This window comes from Aulonocara sp. 'chitande type north' Nkhata Bay, linkage group LG8, assembly GCF_057382095.1.
Source record: "Aulonocara sp. 'chitande type north' Nkhata Bay isolate Kocher_YH1m ecotype deep benthic linkage group LG8, A_spYH_male_GT1.1, whole genome shotgun sequence".
NCBI classification, from domain to species: domain Eukaryota; kingdom Metazoa; phylum Chordata; class Actinopteri; order Cichliformes; family Cichlidae; genus Aulonocara; species Aulonocara sp. 'chitande type north' Nkhata Bay.
In genome coordinates, this window is record NC_141351.1 from 25921592 (window position 1) to 25938757 (window position 17166).

The 17166-nt window shown below is 48.4% G+C and overlaps 1 protein-coding gene across 2 annotated transcripts in view; it reads left to right on the top strand.

Annotated features, from left to right (window-relative positions):
- The window catches only part of LOC147324091 (glutamate receptor ionotropic, delta-1-like), a 599369-nt gene that overhangs the window by 576943 nt on the left and 5260 nt on the right, over positions 1-17166 (top strand). The window contains exons 16-17 of one of the 2 annotated variants that reach the window (XM_086304561.1): positions 12482-12722; positions 15989-16127. In XM_086304561.1, coding sequence (XP_086160687.1) covers positions 12482-12722; positions 15989-16127 — 380 coding nt within the window. The remainder of the gene's footprint in view (positions 1-12481; positions 12723-15988; positions 16128-17166) is intronic. The other variant, XM_086304562.1, reaches the window with a different exon arrangement.

Below are 17166 nucleotides of genomic sequence, written 5' to 3' on the forward strand. Positions count from 1 at the left end.
GGTGGAGGTGGCAGGAGTCAGGGTGGAGTCAGGGTGGAGGTGGCAGGAGTCAGGGTGGAGGTGGTAGGAGTCAGGGTGGAGTCAGGGGGGAGGTGGCAGGAGTCAGGTTGGAGTCAGGGTGGAGGTGGCAGGAGTCAGGGTGGGGTCAGGGTGGAGTCAGGGTGGAGGTGGCAGGAGTCAGGGTGGAGGTGGTAGGAGTCAGGGTGGAGTCAGGATGGAGGTGGCAGGAGTCAGGGTGGAGGTGGCAGGAATCAGGGTGGAGGTGGTAGGAGTCAGGGTGGAGGTGGCAGGAGGCAGGGTGGAGTCAGGGTGGAGGTGGCAGGAGTCAGGGTGGGGTCAGGGTGGAGTCAGGGTGGAGGTGGCAGGAGTCAGGGTGGAGTCAGGGTGGAGGTGGCAGGAGTCAGGGTGGGGTCAGGGTGGAGTCCGGGTGGAGGTGGCAGGAGTCAGGGTGGAGGTGGCAGGAGTCAGGGTGGAGTCAGGGTGGAGGTGGCAGGAGTCAGGGTGGAGGTGGCAGGAGTCAGGGTGGAGGTGGCAGGAGTCAGGGTGGAGGTGGTAGGAGTCAGGGTGGAGTCAGGGTGGAGGTGGCAGGAGTCAGGGTGGAGTCAGGTTGGAGGTGGCAGGAGTCAGGGTGGGGTCAGGGTGGAGTCAGGGTGGAGGTGGCAGGAGTCAGGGTGGAGGTGGTAGGAGTCAGGGTGGAGTCAGGGTGGAGGTGGCAGGAGTCAGGGTGGAGGTGGCAGGAGTCAGGGTGGAGTCAGGGTGGAGTCAGGGTGGAGGTGGCAGGAGTCAGGATGGAGGTGGTAGGAGTCAGAGTGGAGTCAGGGTGGAGGTGGCAGGAGTCAGGGTGGAGGTGGTAGGAGTCAGGGTGGAGGTAGTAGGAGTCACGTGGAGTCAGAGTGGAGGTGGCAGGAGTCAGGGTGGAGGTGGCAGGAGTCAGGGTGGAGTCAGGGTGGAGGTGGCAGGAGTCAGGGTGGAGGTGGTAGGAGTCAGGGTGGAGTCAGGGTGGAGGTGGCAGGAGTCAGGGTGGAGGTGGTAGGAGTCAGGGTGGAGTCAGGGTGGAGGTGGCAGGAGTCAGGGTGGAGGTGGTAGGAGTCAGGGTGGAGGTGGCAGGAGTCAGGGTGGAGTCAGGGTGGAGGTGGTAGGAGTCAGGGTGGAGGTGGTAGGAGTCAGGGTGGAGGTAGTAGGAGTCAGGGTGGAGTCAGGGTGGAGGTGGCAGGAGTCAGGGTGGAGGTGGTAGGAGTCAGGGTGGAGTCCGGGTGGAGGTGGCAGGAGTCAGGGTGGAGGTGGTAGGAGTCAGGGTGGAGGTAGTAGGAGTCAGGGTGGAGTCAGGGTGGAGGTGGCAGGAGTCAGGGTGGAGGTGGTAGGAGTCAGGGTGGAGTCCGGGTGGAGGTGGCAGGAGTCAGGGTGGAGGTGGTAGGAGTCAGGGTGGAGGTAGTAGGAGTCACGTGGAGTCAGAGTGGAGGTGGCAGGAGTCAGGGTGGAGTCAGGGTGGAGGTGGCAGGAGTCCGGGTGGAGGTGCGTACCAGAGGAGTTGGACTTACAGAACGTGCACTCAGCTTGTTCCTTTAATGGTGTAAAACCATTTAAATCCAGAAACACGCGTTGCAGATCCGATCAGCTGTTCATAGCTATCACATGTCTGCTATTACCTGCCAAGACAGGAAGTGATGTCATTTTCCATGTAGTTTTTCCCCTACAGGGCCTTTCAAAGGTCTCCTGCTGTTTACTGGAGTCGTGTCTGACTTGGTGCCTTTCTGTGTAGTTTCTGGGAGACTCAGAACTCAAACTGCACTGCTGGAAATCGTTTATTTTGATGCTGTTTTTTGTGCAAATCGTGCACAATAATATTTATTTTGTTTTTCCTGTAAATTTCCTGTGCTTGCAAACTATTTTGTGCAACTTTTTTGCCTTTACAGTTTTGAGGGACAACATCTGAAACTTCACAAGTAAAAAAACTAAAAGTATTTTGTAGTTTATTGCACTTTTGTGCAATTTATGTAATTACTATGGACTTAATGCATGCATGTTATTAAAATTTGGGATATAGCTGTTGTATTGACGTATAACAACTTGACATGCTCCCAAAGATGGCACTACAGCAGGTAAAAGTAAAAGAGATCAGCTCTGCAGACTTGGTTCTGTGGTGGGCTTTAAAGGGTTAAAACAGCTCACAGAAGATGTTCAGGCTAATATCTGCCCGAGCAGGCCGAGCCGCAGTGAATGACTGTCGGAGGTGCAGAGTGCAGTCCAGCTGTACAGCGACTGAAACGTGTTTCATTGTGATGTGGAGCGGTCTAATTCCTGCAGTAATGTGTTCCCCGTGTTCAGGTGGGAGCGAATGATCTGATGGGTCTGCTGACATTGTGATAACGTGAGCCTAACGTCAGCTGGATTGATGTTAGCCTATAACCAGCTGTTGTTGTTGCCAGCTGTCCGGACATGTGACATGTGAGCGTCACATGTGACAATATCGGGAGTAAATGAGGAGGAAGAGGATGCTCGGTGGCGTCTCCTTCATATCTTTAATACCAGAGTTTAGATACGCCTCCAGCTTCTCCTTCCACATGTGTGTCTCCAGCCACACAATCAGTCAGAAGGCGGAGTCCAGTCACTGCATTCAAATATGGCGGGGAACATGGCGGCTTCCACAAACAACAAACCTGCTCTGGAGGTTTAATTACATTAATTATAAGTTTATGAGGATGCATCAGTTTGTTGGTGCAAATACACACCACTCTTTGTGTACTGACTTTAGGGAACATTATGCTCACCCCATTGGTGTTGGATTACAGAAATCAAGAGGTGCACAAACAGAGGTTCGTGAGGGCAGAGCACGTGGCGTTGGTCCAGATGTCCACACTGCATCACGTGGAAATGTGAACGCCCGCTCCGATGTCTGACCCATCCGACCTCATCCCGGGAGGCTCAAACATTTTTCTGTGCTTGTTTCAATAAAAAAGTGCAGATCTGAGCTGCTGTGATGTAAATGTTACATCTGCAGTTTCTCCACGTTTGATCGGTCCAGGTGCACGGCGCCCACGCTCAGCGCCGCCAGTGTAGGAAGCTTTATTTAAAATAGATATGGGTTCATAAAGCAGATAACGCGTACGTGCTGAAAACACGGGCTCTCTCGCTTTCCGATGAGGTTTCTGTTTCCACGGAGGCTGTAAACACGATCGCCGGGGCGCGATGGCGTCGCTCTGAGTTTGAGCCTTAAACGACAGTCGGAGGCGCGACTGCGCGGCAGCGCTTTGAATAAAAGCTTGTGTTTTGTGCAGCGAATGTGAGCCTGAGGAGGAGTTAAATCAAATCAAATCAAATCACTTTTATTGTCACATCACATGTGCAGGCACACTGGCACAGCACATGCGAGTGAAATTCTTGTGTGCGAGCCCCACAAGCAACAGAGATGTGCAAACACAACAACACAAACGAGCAAAATACAAGAATGGCCAACCTGAAACTAATAAATATATGTACAATATATAATAGTGTATGCATTTCTGGATGTGTATACTAAATATTTTCCTACGTGTGTGTGTGTGTGTGTGTGTATGCACATTTTTACAAATTAAATAGTTAAAAAAAAAAATTAAAAAAATAAATAAATAATAATAATAATAATAATAATAAAATATATAAAATATACAGAGTTGAATATGTGCAAATGATGAAGGCTGGAGGCTTTTGTCAGGAGTTTGATCCCCTTTGCTGACATTAAGGCTTCATTATCTTCCTGTAAATCCTCCGATGTGAGTGAAGAGTCCTCACAGCGGCGCCGTCTGAGCCAATTACGGCAGGCTGCTTTTAAACGTACGCTAACGAGGCGACACTTTGACTGGAGGATGAATCGGTGTCACGCCGACTAATCTGAAACTTCACGGAGGAGTGCAGGTGTTTGAAAGTTGGAGAAGTGCTGCAGCGCGAGGTGAGGAACACCTCCTGCAGGCAGACTTTGCTCGCCATTAAATCAATAACCGCGCTCGGCGCTAAAGTCATTTAAGCTCACATGAAACGAGCCCGTATTAAGGGCAGCGTTGTGAAGCAAATGGGATTATTATGTGTAAACAGAAGGCCGCGTGCTAATTACTCACTCGATTTTGCGAGGCAGATGTCTCAACACGGGCTGCGAATTTTGAGGAAATTCAATCTTCCCTCCAGATGAAACGAGCGAGGCCGAGAGCCCCAAACGCAAATTGATCCCAGAGCGAGTTTAAACACCTCGTAGATCATTTAGTAAATCTCCACATTATTACATCATGAAATTAACACCGAGCGCCCGAAAACTCAAAACTTTCTCATCCGTCTCGTATCGATCGGCTCCGAGAACGAAGAGGAAGGAAGCTGATGTAAGAGGCGACCCACGTCGACAAAGTGGCCGCCAAACACAGGAAGCTAGTTTTCGTGGGGTTTGAGAGCTTCATACGTCCTTCCAGGAAACAGGTCGTTAATACTGAGGTAAAAGTGGAGCAGGTGGACAGAAAACACCCGTCTGCCGCTGAGTCTGCAGGTCCAGAATTTTAATAAAACCTACGACGAGATTTATCCTTGAAGCTGTCTCCAAACGTGAAACAGAGGCTGAGACAAAACCAGGTCGACGGTGAGGGATGATTGGTCGCGACTCAGGAAACAATCTGAAGTTTTTATAGCACAAATAAGCTCCGCCTCCCCTGCAGCACTGAGTGTGTGCGAATGCGGTCAAAGCCCTTTCCCCGCTGTGCGAGAGCCTCACTCCAGAGTGGTCGTGTCTAACCTTATGCACAAGATGCCCTTTGACCCTGCTGTATGAGACGTGTGGTTTTACACTGTGTGAAAATCCTTGAATGCGCACAGACGTCAGTGGATCCTGGAAGCTGACAGCTGTTTGTAGCCTGTTAGCCTGAGTCAGTGTCTGACGGCGGCCTCCAGATTCAGGTAAACAGTCATCGAGTTGCAGTGATGGTAATATTATCCACAGCGTGTACAGCGTTCCACATCTCAGCGTTCTGCACTGGCCTGCTGGAGGTTTGCAGCTCGCACGCATTAGAAGAGCCCATCCCTCCTCTGCTCCGGCACAGAGGAGCAGAGCCCGGTCCTCTTGGTGGGCCCTGTTCAGCTCTCCTACAGTAACTGGCCGTCTCCTGGAGTCTCCTCCAGGCTCTGGAGACGGTCCTGGGAGACACAGCAAACCTCGATGTGCCACCCTGGAGGAGTTGGACTACCTGTGGAAACTCTGGAAGGTCCAGGTATCACCTCATGCTCCTTAACTGACCGGATCAATATCCCAGGAGTTTAACGGGCTCGATGCTGCACTCGGATTTAAACACATTCCTTTAACTTTGGTTTTGGCTCTTTGTTAACATCCACTGCTAACTCGAACCACATTATCCGTGCTGTGAGCACCAGCACATCTGGTGGGTCAAGTATGAGATCAGTAGCAGCACAAAGCACAGCAGAGCTCACAATGGTTTCTTCCAGACTTTTCTTAACTTTATTTAACCGGCAAATGAAAGTGGACAGGCCAGCCGGACAGGTGGTGAATTCAAACCGTTAGACGTTTCCCCTCCAACTGTCACGGACCCGGGAGTGTCACAGGGAACGACTTAATTCATATTAAAGAATCTGAGTTAGGTCCAACCGCCAGCTGACTTCAATGAAACCTCTCGTCTGCCTCCCAGGTGTGCACGCTCTGTGATTTGGCGTGGGGAATGAAAGCAGCTGGAGTCCGAGGAGCCGCTCTGAAAGCGTCTGAACCGACCGCGTGAAGTTTGGGAGCAGCCGTGACTCTCTGTGTAATCCTGCGACAAACAGGAAGCCACAAACAGCCGCTGTGAGCGTTAATAGAGATTTTAACACAAAGCATTAGCAGCAGCACCGCTGTGCTGCGAGTGCTTCATCACCACAGAAAAGGGGAAATGGCTTCTTCAGGCTGCGTTAGAGGCAGCGTGGGAGGGCCGCCCGGGGCCCGACTCCATGAAATGTCAACTATGCCTCCTCCTATCTTGTCTTCTTCATCCTTTGCTCTCTGCTTCCTCATCCTCTCAGGTCGTGTTCACGCAGCGGGCTAATCCCGTTTCTCTTTAAAGCTTTGAGACTGTCCGCTTTGTCACCGAAGAGCGACCACAGGACAGGATAACACAGCACAGCCATTGAAATCCAGGGAACACCTGCACAGTTCAATAGTAAATCAGATGAATCCAAGTTTAATCTGCCTCGGGTCATTGTAAGAACCGGCTGAGAGGTGACCCTCAGCAGGAAGCTGCTCCAAGAGAAAGCTGATGTCCAGTTACAACAATGTTTGATGGGCGAAGGAGCAGCAGGGAAAAACTCGTTTGTGCACGTTTGTTTTTAATGTTTTTCCTTTGAGCAGAAATGCTTAAAGAGCCACGTGATTCTGACCGCCGCACATTTTCTAGCAGCTGCTTTACTGTGAGTCTCAGTAAGCCGGATCGAAGTGCGCATGGATGGGATTTCCTCCTCTGCCTGCGGATAACCGTCCTGTATTAAAGCTTAACAAGATGTTTGGGGGTGATAGCCAGCATGTGTCTCCCCCCCACAGTTACATGCAGAGAGCCTCTCGCAGTAATGGAGGTACCACACAACACCTCCTCAGTCTGACAGCAGCAGAGGTCTGTGTTGGATGGGGAGAAGTCAGTAACTTCATGTTAACATTTTTCTGACTTTACCATAAAACACAACGATGACCAGATTAGAGCAAATCTAGGAAGTCCAAATGTTTCAGGAGAGGAATCTGCGGATGGAAAATGATCGTACCCAGCAGCTCAAGTTCCACTCATGATTTCACAGAGGATGAATCCTCTCAGTCACATCCTCATGCGTCCATCCACCGAGTTCTCTCGGCTAGCTCTTTCCCCTTGGACGACTCCTGGAGGGCGTACCCTCGCTTCTCCTTTCTGACCTGAGCGGTGTCCATCCTATTTCAGACCTGCTTCCACAACGAGGCGACTCGCTGTGCATCAGCTTACTGTACAGCTTACTGAGGCTACCACAACCTGGAGTATCCACTGACACCAACCATCAGCTGTGAAGCTTCGGACAGTTCAGTTGATGTGTGTCTGCAGACCTGCAGCAAACCCGCGTCGTCACTCTTAAACTTCAGGGTTTAGCAGTGTTTTAATATTTTACTCTGGGATATGAGAGCGATGCCGATGCTCGTATTCAATCCTCAACGAGCATCAAAAAGAGTTAAAGTAGGTTTTGATTGGGCCTCATCACCTCCTCTGGCCTCAGTCTGCAGGAGATCTGAGGCGCGAGTCTGTGAAAGGAGCTGGATTTGCATGATTGTCGTCCTGCTTTTGTTCCTCTTGTGTTTCCAGCTTCTCCATCATGGCGTCACCTTTTACTCCTCCTCCCTCTGTTCCTCGCACCTCCTCCTTAATTAAAGGTGTTTATTTAGGGATTAATTTGCGCCCCGAACGGAGACAAAACGCTCCTTCCCGCCCGGCTCAGCAAGCATCCGACAGCCCGAGGCGCCCCGGCAGCACGGCGCTCGGGGACGTGTAGGAATAATGTGCTCGGGTGTTAAATTGAGAGCAGAGCTATTGTTCAGCACAAAAACCATTATCTCCACATTTCCAACCATCATTTTAATACCTCGTCCCATAACTGCTGTATTACCTCATGTGATAATCCTGCCATTAATAACCTTTGCAGACTTTGTTGCTTCTGCTGCTCATTTGTGCTGTGAAACTATTTTGTCCTCGGGCTGTTTCGGGGGGGTACAGATGGAAACGCCGGCGCTCTGACCTTCAGCATGTTCACGCTGAGCTGAGCAGATTAAATATAGCAAATTGGGCTCTGATTGTACTGTAGCTGAAAGTGGTTTGGACTTCTGTGGTCATGGCAGAGTTGCTTAATTAACTACATAAATGAACAACAGCACCAGGCCTGCTGGCTGAAACTGCCACCAGGTCTTTGTACAGGACGCGTAGCCATGTGAACACGTTCACGTACCCAGCCACATGTTCCAGGTTTCCAGAGGATCCGTGCTCCTGGTTGCTGGGATACGCTGGCGCTCTTATTTCCACGCAAAATGCTGAGAAACTCATTAATATGAACTTTTCATCAGATTTATTCATCCAACGCCAAAATGCAGCAAGAGTCACCTCAAGACCCTTTATGTTGTGAGGTTAAGGACCCAACAACAATACAGACAACGGCCCAACAATCAAACTGCCTCCTGTGAGCGAGCGCTTTGGCGTCAGTGGGACAGAAAAACTCCTGTTTAACAGGAAGTAGGCTCAGGGAAGGGGAAGCCATCTGCAGCGACCGGTTGGGCGTGAGAGGAGGAAGGCTGGACATCTTCCTGTCACAGAAGTCGGCCTCTCCACTGACTGGGCAACGATATTCAGCTAAATCAGAGTTTGAAGAATAAATGATTTATTTTCAGCCGCATCGAATCACAACGACAGTCGGGGCGCTTTATGTTGGATAAATGCTGATTTGATCCCGTCTCTCTCAAAGAAATGAACAGTCTCTGCTGAGTTACATTTATTTTAGCGCAGATCTCAACCAAAGACTCAGGAAAAACATATTTTGCTGTAGAAAAACTCTGAACCCTTGAAGCTTCGGCCCCATGCACAGTCTGAGGTCTGGGGACTGGCGAGACCACTCCGTATCTTAATGTGCTTTGTTTGGGTCATTGTCATGATGGAGGATCCATACACCACGCCACTTCAGTGTTCTGGCTGAGAGAAGGAGATTCTTCTCTGAGATTTTACCCTACGTCCCCTCAATGTGGTGTCCTGTACCCCTAACAGAAAGGTGCAGTGTGTTCAATCAAGCTCCTACCATGTAGATTTATTCTGATCCAAAACTTCTCTCGTGATCCCATGAACTGAGATCTCGAACGGAGCTCCAGACTAGCGCTGCCACAAATGATTATTTTGATAGTCGACTACGCACTGATTATTTTTGCGATTAGTCGACTAATCAGATCATCATCCATTGGACGTAAAACTACAGCTTATTGCACCAGCAGCATCTGCTCTTATATATCATTAGCTTACAGCTTTAAGCTTTTAAGGTGAAATTTGCAGATTGTTTCGGTGAAGTTTAATAAACTCCTTGCTATCTAAAATATAACAGGACACCGGAGTAAATTCTCCAGCATCTCACACTTCTGATAATCAGCTGTCTGCTTGACGTTTATTCAGCTGTGTAAAAACTATAACTTTAATCTCAGCCAAACCGATTTACTCAGGAACAAATAAAATACTGAAAAAAGCCAAACAACAACATTTTTAAGTTATCTAAGTGACTCATATATCATGTTTAACCTGAGTAGCGAAAGACGGCGGTGGGTTTGAAAACGATTTGCCGGGAGTCCGGTGTTCTCACGGCTCTAGTTAGCCTAGCCCCCGGCTAGCTATCGAGCTAGTGGGTAACAGACGCCTCCGAAAACGTCGGAGCGCTTTTGAAAATATGTGGTGTCCTGATAAACTGAGCAGATATTTGAGGTTTACACAGCTACATTCTCCATGAAAATATGTTAAACGTTTATTTTGTGACCCAGAAAGAATAATAAGAGTAACATTAAAACTAACTAGCTGCCGCCATTGTTGGAAACTGAGCAGATATTTGAGGTTTACACAGCTACATTCTTACCTGAAAATATGTTAAACGTTTATTTTGTGACCCAGAAAGAATAATAAGAGTAATATTAAAACTAACTAGCTGCCGCCATTGTTGGAAACTGAGCTGGGACGCGCTATGAATTCTGGGACACAGCTTCTTCTTCTTCGGGGTTTAACGGCAGCTGGCATCCTTGTACATGCAGTGCTGCCATCTTCTGTTTCAGTCCGTTATTACACTCTTAAATCCTGCTATTATTCCTGCGTCTTTTGCGATCTTACAAAGCTTCAAACGACACGTCGACTATTAAATCAGCCGTCGACGATTCTGATAGTCGACTAATCCTGGCAGCCCTACTCCAGACCCAGAGCGTCTGACCCCAACAGCTGTCACCTTCTCACCAGGCTTCCTGCTGATGGTCTTGTAGTTTATTCCAGCCTTGTGCAGGTCTGCATCTTCTCCCTGACGTCCTTTAACAGCTCGTTGGACGTTGGAAGAAAGCGATTCTGTCGTGCTTCATAAACGACGAGACAATATCAGGAGTGTTTCCAACTGATTGACTGTAACTCACGTGAGCACTCGGCTAATCTGTGGGTCGCTCCGTCACATACGCATCAGGTTATAACTTTTACGTAACACATTTTTCTGGACTCTTGGTTGATATTCTGTCTCTCCATTAAAATAAAACTACCATTAAACTTAGAGGCTCTTTGGACGTTCAGCAGGAGATGAAATATTATCTCCCCACTGTCACATGATCCCTACGACGGCGGTCACGTCAAAGACCTTTTTCTCTGCTCTTTGGTTGGTTTCAAACTGTTGAGTCATCGTGGGCGGAACAACAAATAAATCCAGCTGCTGTGCTGAAAGGATGAAGCCACAAATCATCACCTGCATTCAGCCTCAGCGGGGGAAAGGAGCTCAGTGCAGAAGCTTACGATTGATGCGCCGTGATTATTTTTCAACGACGGCGAAATCCCCGTCGCGTTGAATTCGATGGTTCACAATCTCATTTCATGGAAAAGTCTGAATCTTGGAACGCCTCCCCTCGTCTATAACATTGATTAGCACCGTGTAACACGTGGTGTAATGGCCCATAATGACCCCCCGGGCAATGACAAAATTACAGCCGTGATGAGCCGAGGTACATCGCTCCGTACTGTGGTACATCGCTCCGTACTGTGGTACATCGCGGGCCTATTGTGGGATTTTTTGGCAAATTTAAATAATTAGAGCGAGAAAGTCTCGGCCTTCTCCGAACTGTCTGTTCTTCTTCACGTCGTAGGTTGATGTCGCGAGGTAAACTGGGCCACGCGGACGCGCAGCTGCTCGCTGTGATGCTTTTTCTAGTTTTGAATCATCAGCTTTAATTTGTTCCAAGTGTAAAAACTGCCTCTGCAGATCAGATCTACTTCATCAGATCTTAATGGGAAAAAAATCGATGCTTCTCTCAGCTGAAAATGTGTCTATTCAGAGCCTGCGGAGTCTTGTACAGCAGTTCACAGGCCTGCAGGCCAGTTTTCCCATGACTTCAGAAACAGGACGTGTTCCTGAGTAAAGAGGGCGCGAGGTCGAACGGAGATGAAGGACGATGGGATACCGAGAACAGCCGAGAGCATCGACAGGCTCCGACCGTAACGAGAGGGGAGGATTTAAAAACACACACTGATGCTTAGACAGTTACATCTTATGAAAGCGCACCTGACAAAGTGAAAGAGATGAATGTGATTACATTTGTTATATTTAGTTTTGTTTGACAGTGGCTGACGGGGGGCGTCCCCTTCAGAGGCTGTGCTTCCTTTACAGCATCCTTAAAGCTCAGTCTGTGCACTTTCCCTCTGTCCTGTTATTTCTTCTTTGTTGCTTTGACTCAGTCTGAACTGTTGTACCTTCTACACTTTCTTTGTTATCAGTGCAAAGTGTAACGTTACTAATACAGCCCTGATAAAAAAAAGCTTAAGACCACCTGAAAAATGGCCAAAACTCATATTTTGCATGGTTGGATCTTAACAAAGCTCAGAGTCGAGCTTCAACATGCAACAAGAAGAAATGGGAGGTTTTTTTGAGCCTGCGATTTATTGAGAGCAACACTTAAACTGAAACAGGCTGAACGTGCTTAAAGGCCAAAAATGTGGATTTATTGTCATTTTCTGTCAGGTAGTCACACCGTCACCACGTTCTGATGGCAAAGGCAAAAAAAGTTTCCTTTTTTGAACATTGTCGGTTTCTTCTTGTCGCAGGTTGAAGCTCTACTTGGAACCTCGTTAAGATCCAACCATGCAAAATGTGATTGTTGCCATTTTTCAGGTGATCGTAAACTTTGGATCCTGACTGTATGTTCTTGTTGTAAGGAGCAGGCGTGATCGGTGCACACGTGTCGGTGGGTCGCTCGCTCCTGTGTCGTTCTGTTTTCAGACGCCGTGCATCAGCAGCGGGAGATCTAACAGCATGAAGGAAGCTAGAACGGGTTGGAAATGTCAACACCAGCTTTTATTTCTTTGTAGTTTGTTTGCCAGCAAAGACAAAAAGAAACACATTTTCGTCCACAAACGTGTGTTTGGATGTATTTGTCTTTGGAAAGCAGGAAATCGGTGTTAAGCGGACACCTTTTGCTTCGGCACATCTCACACTTCATGTAAATAAAAGCTGGAGAATCAGGAGAATCGCTTGTATTTATCTGAGCTGGACAAAGTAAGACGTTGAGGTGCGTTCTCACGGTAGGCTGGGATTTATTAGGCGCTGCAGAGCGACTGCGACTGTGTGCAGAGGAGACGCCGCAGTAAGACTGTGTGACATAGCAGCGAGCGCGACGTCCCGCCCGAGGGTCGCAGACTGTTCTTGTTGCCTTCGGGTAAGAAGGATTAATTGGTGTTCTCTGCGTCTCACCTGCTGCTCTCGTCTCTTCTTCCAGGATCTTGGAGCTGCAGGAGAAAGGCGACCTGGACATCATGAAGCAGAAGTGGTGGCCCCGCGCCGGCCGCTGCGACCTCAGCAGCCACGCCAGCGCCCACCCCGATGGCCGCTCCCTCAAGCTGCACAGCTTCGCCGGCATCTTCTGCATCTTGGCCGCGGGCCTGCTGCTGGCCTGCCTGGTGGCTGGGCTGGAGGCTTGGTGGAACAGCAACCACTGCCGCCAGGAGCAGCCCAAAGAGGTGACCGAGCACAGGGCCCGGCGGACGGGCCAGCGGGGGGAAGACACTGCCACACTCTACTTTAAGGATCCAGCCGCAGACGCGAGCCCCGACTTAGTGGAGCTCCAGTACACCCAGCTGTAGAGGAGAGAGGTTTAGGAGTCAGTCTAGTGTCGGAGGGCGGGAGGCAGGGCAGAGTAGGAAGATGTGCTCTGTGCCGCTGACTGAAATCAAATTTGGTCTCTTCTCCTTATTATTACTACACCCCCTTCATGTTTTTATTTTACCCGTGCATCGCTCCCCACCCACCCTGTCCCCAACTACCAGGGCACACTCCACCTCACCATTACCTTTACTAATATGCTCATAAAACGACGAGGCCTTACGAGCAAACGGTGCCGAATTAGCTCAGCCAGCCAGGGATCAAATCCCAGCGTGGAAGCACCCGCAGACTTTAATGATTAATTCCCGCAGCAGCGGCTCTGTAGCATTCAAGGGCTCGGTATTGAATTATTGCTATAAACTCATTTTGTGTGGTAAGGCTTTGGTAATTTTCTGCACCCAGGGGTTGTTAAAAGAGATTATAATTAGCAGGAGAGGGTGGGAGCTTGCTGAGGCAGAGAAGGACACTTATGGAGTTTTTAGCGTGGAAAGAAAAAGTTGTTTGTCACATTAAACGCAGCTCGACCTGCGTTTCAACAACCGTGCACTGTTGCTGTTGGAAACTGGAGCCTCACCAAGTGCCTGCCGAATAAGAATCACTGAGAACTCAGCGACCACCTCGCTCTTTTATGAATGAAACACACGCTGCTCTTACAGCCGAGCTAATAGTTACACCTGCGGTTCGTGAAAGATGAACGCACCCCCGATCGATATTAATGAACGGCCGCCTCCTCGAAAGCTGGAAACATCCCGTAATTGAAACGTCTTTAGTGGATAATTATCCGGAACTTCTGCCGTCACAGCAGGATCGTATTGTTCCGATTTAACACGACGTCATTAAAAAACACAAATCTGTGTTAACCTCTCAGAGTGACGCTGTCCCTGTGCCAAACAATAGGCTCTGACGTACAAGTGCTCCGTGTAATTTTACGCTGCTGCCATTTCAAAGTGTGAATGTGGGAACTTTGGCTCTGCAGATGAGAATCTGACAGTTTCAGTGGCTGCTGCTGCTGCACATCTGCAACAGGCCATAAAGCTTCAATAACAAAATCTGACTCCAAAACAAATTCAGCATCAGCTCATCGAGTTTCGTCCCATCGGAGTCGTGAACGTGCGGCTCTTTAGCTGCTAAATGTTCCACTTTGCTCACCTCGCTGGGCTCCAACTGTCTGCTGTGCAAAGTGGCTCTTTAGAGCTTTTTTCCCTGAAAGGGCCACAAAAGATTTATGCAGGGAGCTCATCAACGTAACCTTTCACTCTGTCTGCAGCCACAGAAGCAAGCGTGCAGGAAACTCAGTAACAAAGATCAGTACTTTCCGTCAGTATTAAAATAAATATCCAATCGCAAACTAAGTCATTAATAATCAGGTTTCATGCATAATCGTTAGTGGCAGCCAATCTCCTCACACCAGAGCTGTGACATCACTCAGCATGAAATATGGACATGAGTTTAAATGGGACATTTTGACACCGGAAACACCTTCAGTCGGATGGTTTCTGTGCAGAGTGATGCTTCAGACATCAGCCTGCAGAGAACAGAGCGAGGCAGCCGTCTGCTTCTGTGTCAGTGTGAGAGGATAAAAGCTTTGAACAGAGATCAGCTGGCCTCATATAACACAATACCAACACAGGGCAGCGTGCAACTACAGATGAATTTGGACGCCCCATCACAACTCAACAAGCAGCCCATCAGAAAGCACTGACCTGCAGCACAAAGCTCCCTGTAAAGTCTCAACCACCCAGACATCTGCTAATAAACATCCTAGAGTCTCCCCGTGCACCAAAACTGGAGCTCAGACTTCTAGAAAGGTCTGTTAGTACAACAACGTCCCAACAGCCGTATAGTTGGTCAGATAATGTCATTAAAAATGTTCCAGCAGCACAAACATGGTCCACAGGTCCAGTTCAGGGACTTCAGTTGGCTGAGGTGGAGAATAGCAGACAGCTAGCAGCTGCAGCCGCCTGTGTCACCATCCACCTGCCAGTCAACATTGGAGTCTATGCGGTAAGACTCACTGATGGGGACAGCCCCAAGTGGACAAGAGAGGAACTGCAGCTTGTGGCAGTTCCACAGTGAGTTCAAATTACCAAAAAAACCCACAATCCTCTGTGAAACTGAAATTATGTCACATGCATCATTTGAATAAGCTTTGAGTGACCAGAGTTACTCACATCTTTATTTATAATCACAACAACAGTTGCCTCAAGACAACTGTAAAGTAAAGACCCTCCAATAATACAGAGAAAAACCCAACAATCATATGACCCCCTATGAGCAAGCACTTTGGTGACAGTGGGAAGGAAAAACTCCCTTTTAACAGGAAGAAACCTCCGGCAGAACCAGGCTCAGGGAGGGGCGGGGCCATCTGCTGCGACAGGTTAGGAGTGAGGGGAGGAAGGCGGGACAAAGAGATTAATGATCAGCTGATAACTACGATGTGGTCGCTTCTGACTCCACAAAACGTACGATGACAGAAGCTGCGATGCTAAACCCGAGTTAGCTCCATTCAGCCTTTGACTCCTCCTTCCAGTCATACATGACGTTTGTTATTGGTTGAGAACCACCAAGTATTCAATGTTAAACATGATGGTGGGACAGAAATACAGGAGGAGAATGGATGTTGGGGCTACACTGATACTGACGTGTGTGCTGTGTGTTACAGTGGTTATTGTGTGGTCTGTATATTGTTTGAAACGGGGACACGGGCGCTACCAAAGACACCGCTCGAACACGAAACTGACCTCAGACCTGCCTTTCCATGTCCTACCTCCAGACATCAACAACATACACCTCCCAGCACTACGCAGGGCCGACCTCACCTCACTGTGCGAACACCCCCAGACAGGCTTCAGTCATGTGACAGGGGACAAACGGGCAGGAAGGCCTCGATGTGGATCCATAAACTAAAGTGTGAGCAGGCAGTGTGCACGCTGGGTGTGTCACCCTTTAGCAATAAGATCTGTCTCCGACATCCCCGTCCATAACCCCTGGTTCTATCACTGTGTCACGTCTTATTGCAAATTATATGTCAATGTGGACACCCCTGTTATCTATCTCCTCTCCTTCTCTCCATCTATCCTTTTCATTTTTTGATTTACACTTGACTGTCTATGATCTCGTGCAGGTTACTAAGGATTACAGGCTGGCAAGGGTTTCTGGTCCATTGACATATAATGACATTACAACTGCTTCATCGGAGGGGAGGAGGGACATTTGGACAGACAGAGAGAGAGGCTGGGATGAAGCAGAAGCTATTGATACAGGTCAGAATAGACCTCCTATATACAACCTTCTAAAATACGACAAAAGAAATCAAACACATCTGTGCCGTCGCCAAGCTCCTCTTTGTTTTTGTTCTTTCCTTTCGGGGGTTAAAGTCTTTCTGATTTTCTGAAACTAAATCTGCAGGCATACAGGAAGTCATTTTTGTCAGTTTCCAGCACAAATTCAATTATGTCTGTGATCATCTTAAAGGTTAGAACTCATTCTTCCCCTGGTATAATGCTTATTAAGCAGCGTTTGCTAATTAGAGGAGTGTAGAATAATAATAAAATAAAGAATTAGGATTTTGCTCTATGCAGATGATAAAGTTGTAACCTTCTGAGAACTCGCTACTAACGCTGCATCCCGTCATCATTAGAAACCTTCCCGGTTCTCACGGTGCCTTTTCTGTTTCTCCTTGCTTTCTCTCATTTGGTCATCTTTAACTGTTTGAACACATCTCATAAGGGCTGACCTCACACCTCAGTTTGACCTGTTTCGGGAGAACAGAATCACCAAGGTTCACGACAAACTCAGTGCCTTTCACGCAGCTTTTATTGAGCAGTGTTTGCATAAACCTTTAAAAATTCATCAAGACATCTACGAGAAATGGAGCAGCTCAATATCAGAAAGCCTGATAAGGCTAGTTTTGAGTTGGTGGCCATAAGAATATTGGTGATCGTGCCTACAACCAGCAAGCAGCTCCGTGGAAGGCCTGCACGTGCATTTGCAAACCTTTGCCTTGAATTTAATTTTAACATTGCAAGGAGCCAAATCTCTCACAGGACAAGCAGTGAGTGTGAATCGTGTTGAGGTGACTGAGAAGCTTCAGGAAACAGCTCAGGAAGTCATAGCAGAATTTTGCATCTGACCCTGGAGAGTATAAGATGCTTCTGGTTGAGCCACTTTCAGCCCTGGATACTGAACTCTTCCCCTTAAAACTCTGGGTTTTAAGGGGAAGAGTCTTTGGGTTGTAGATGGAGAACCAGCTTTTATCCTTGACGTAAACTCACACGAAAACTCCCACATGTAAGAAAATCT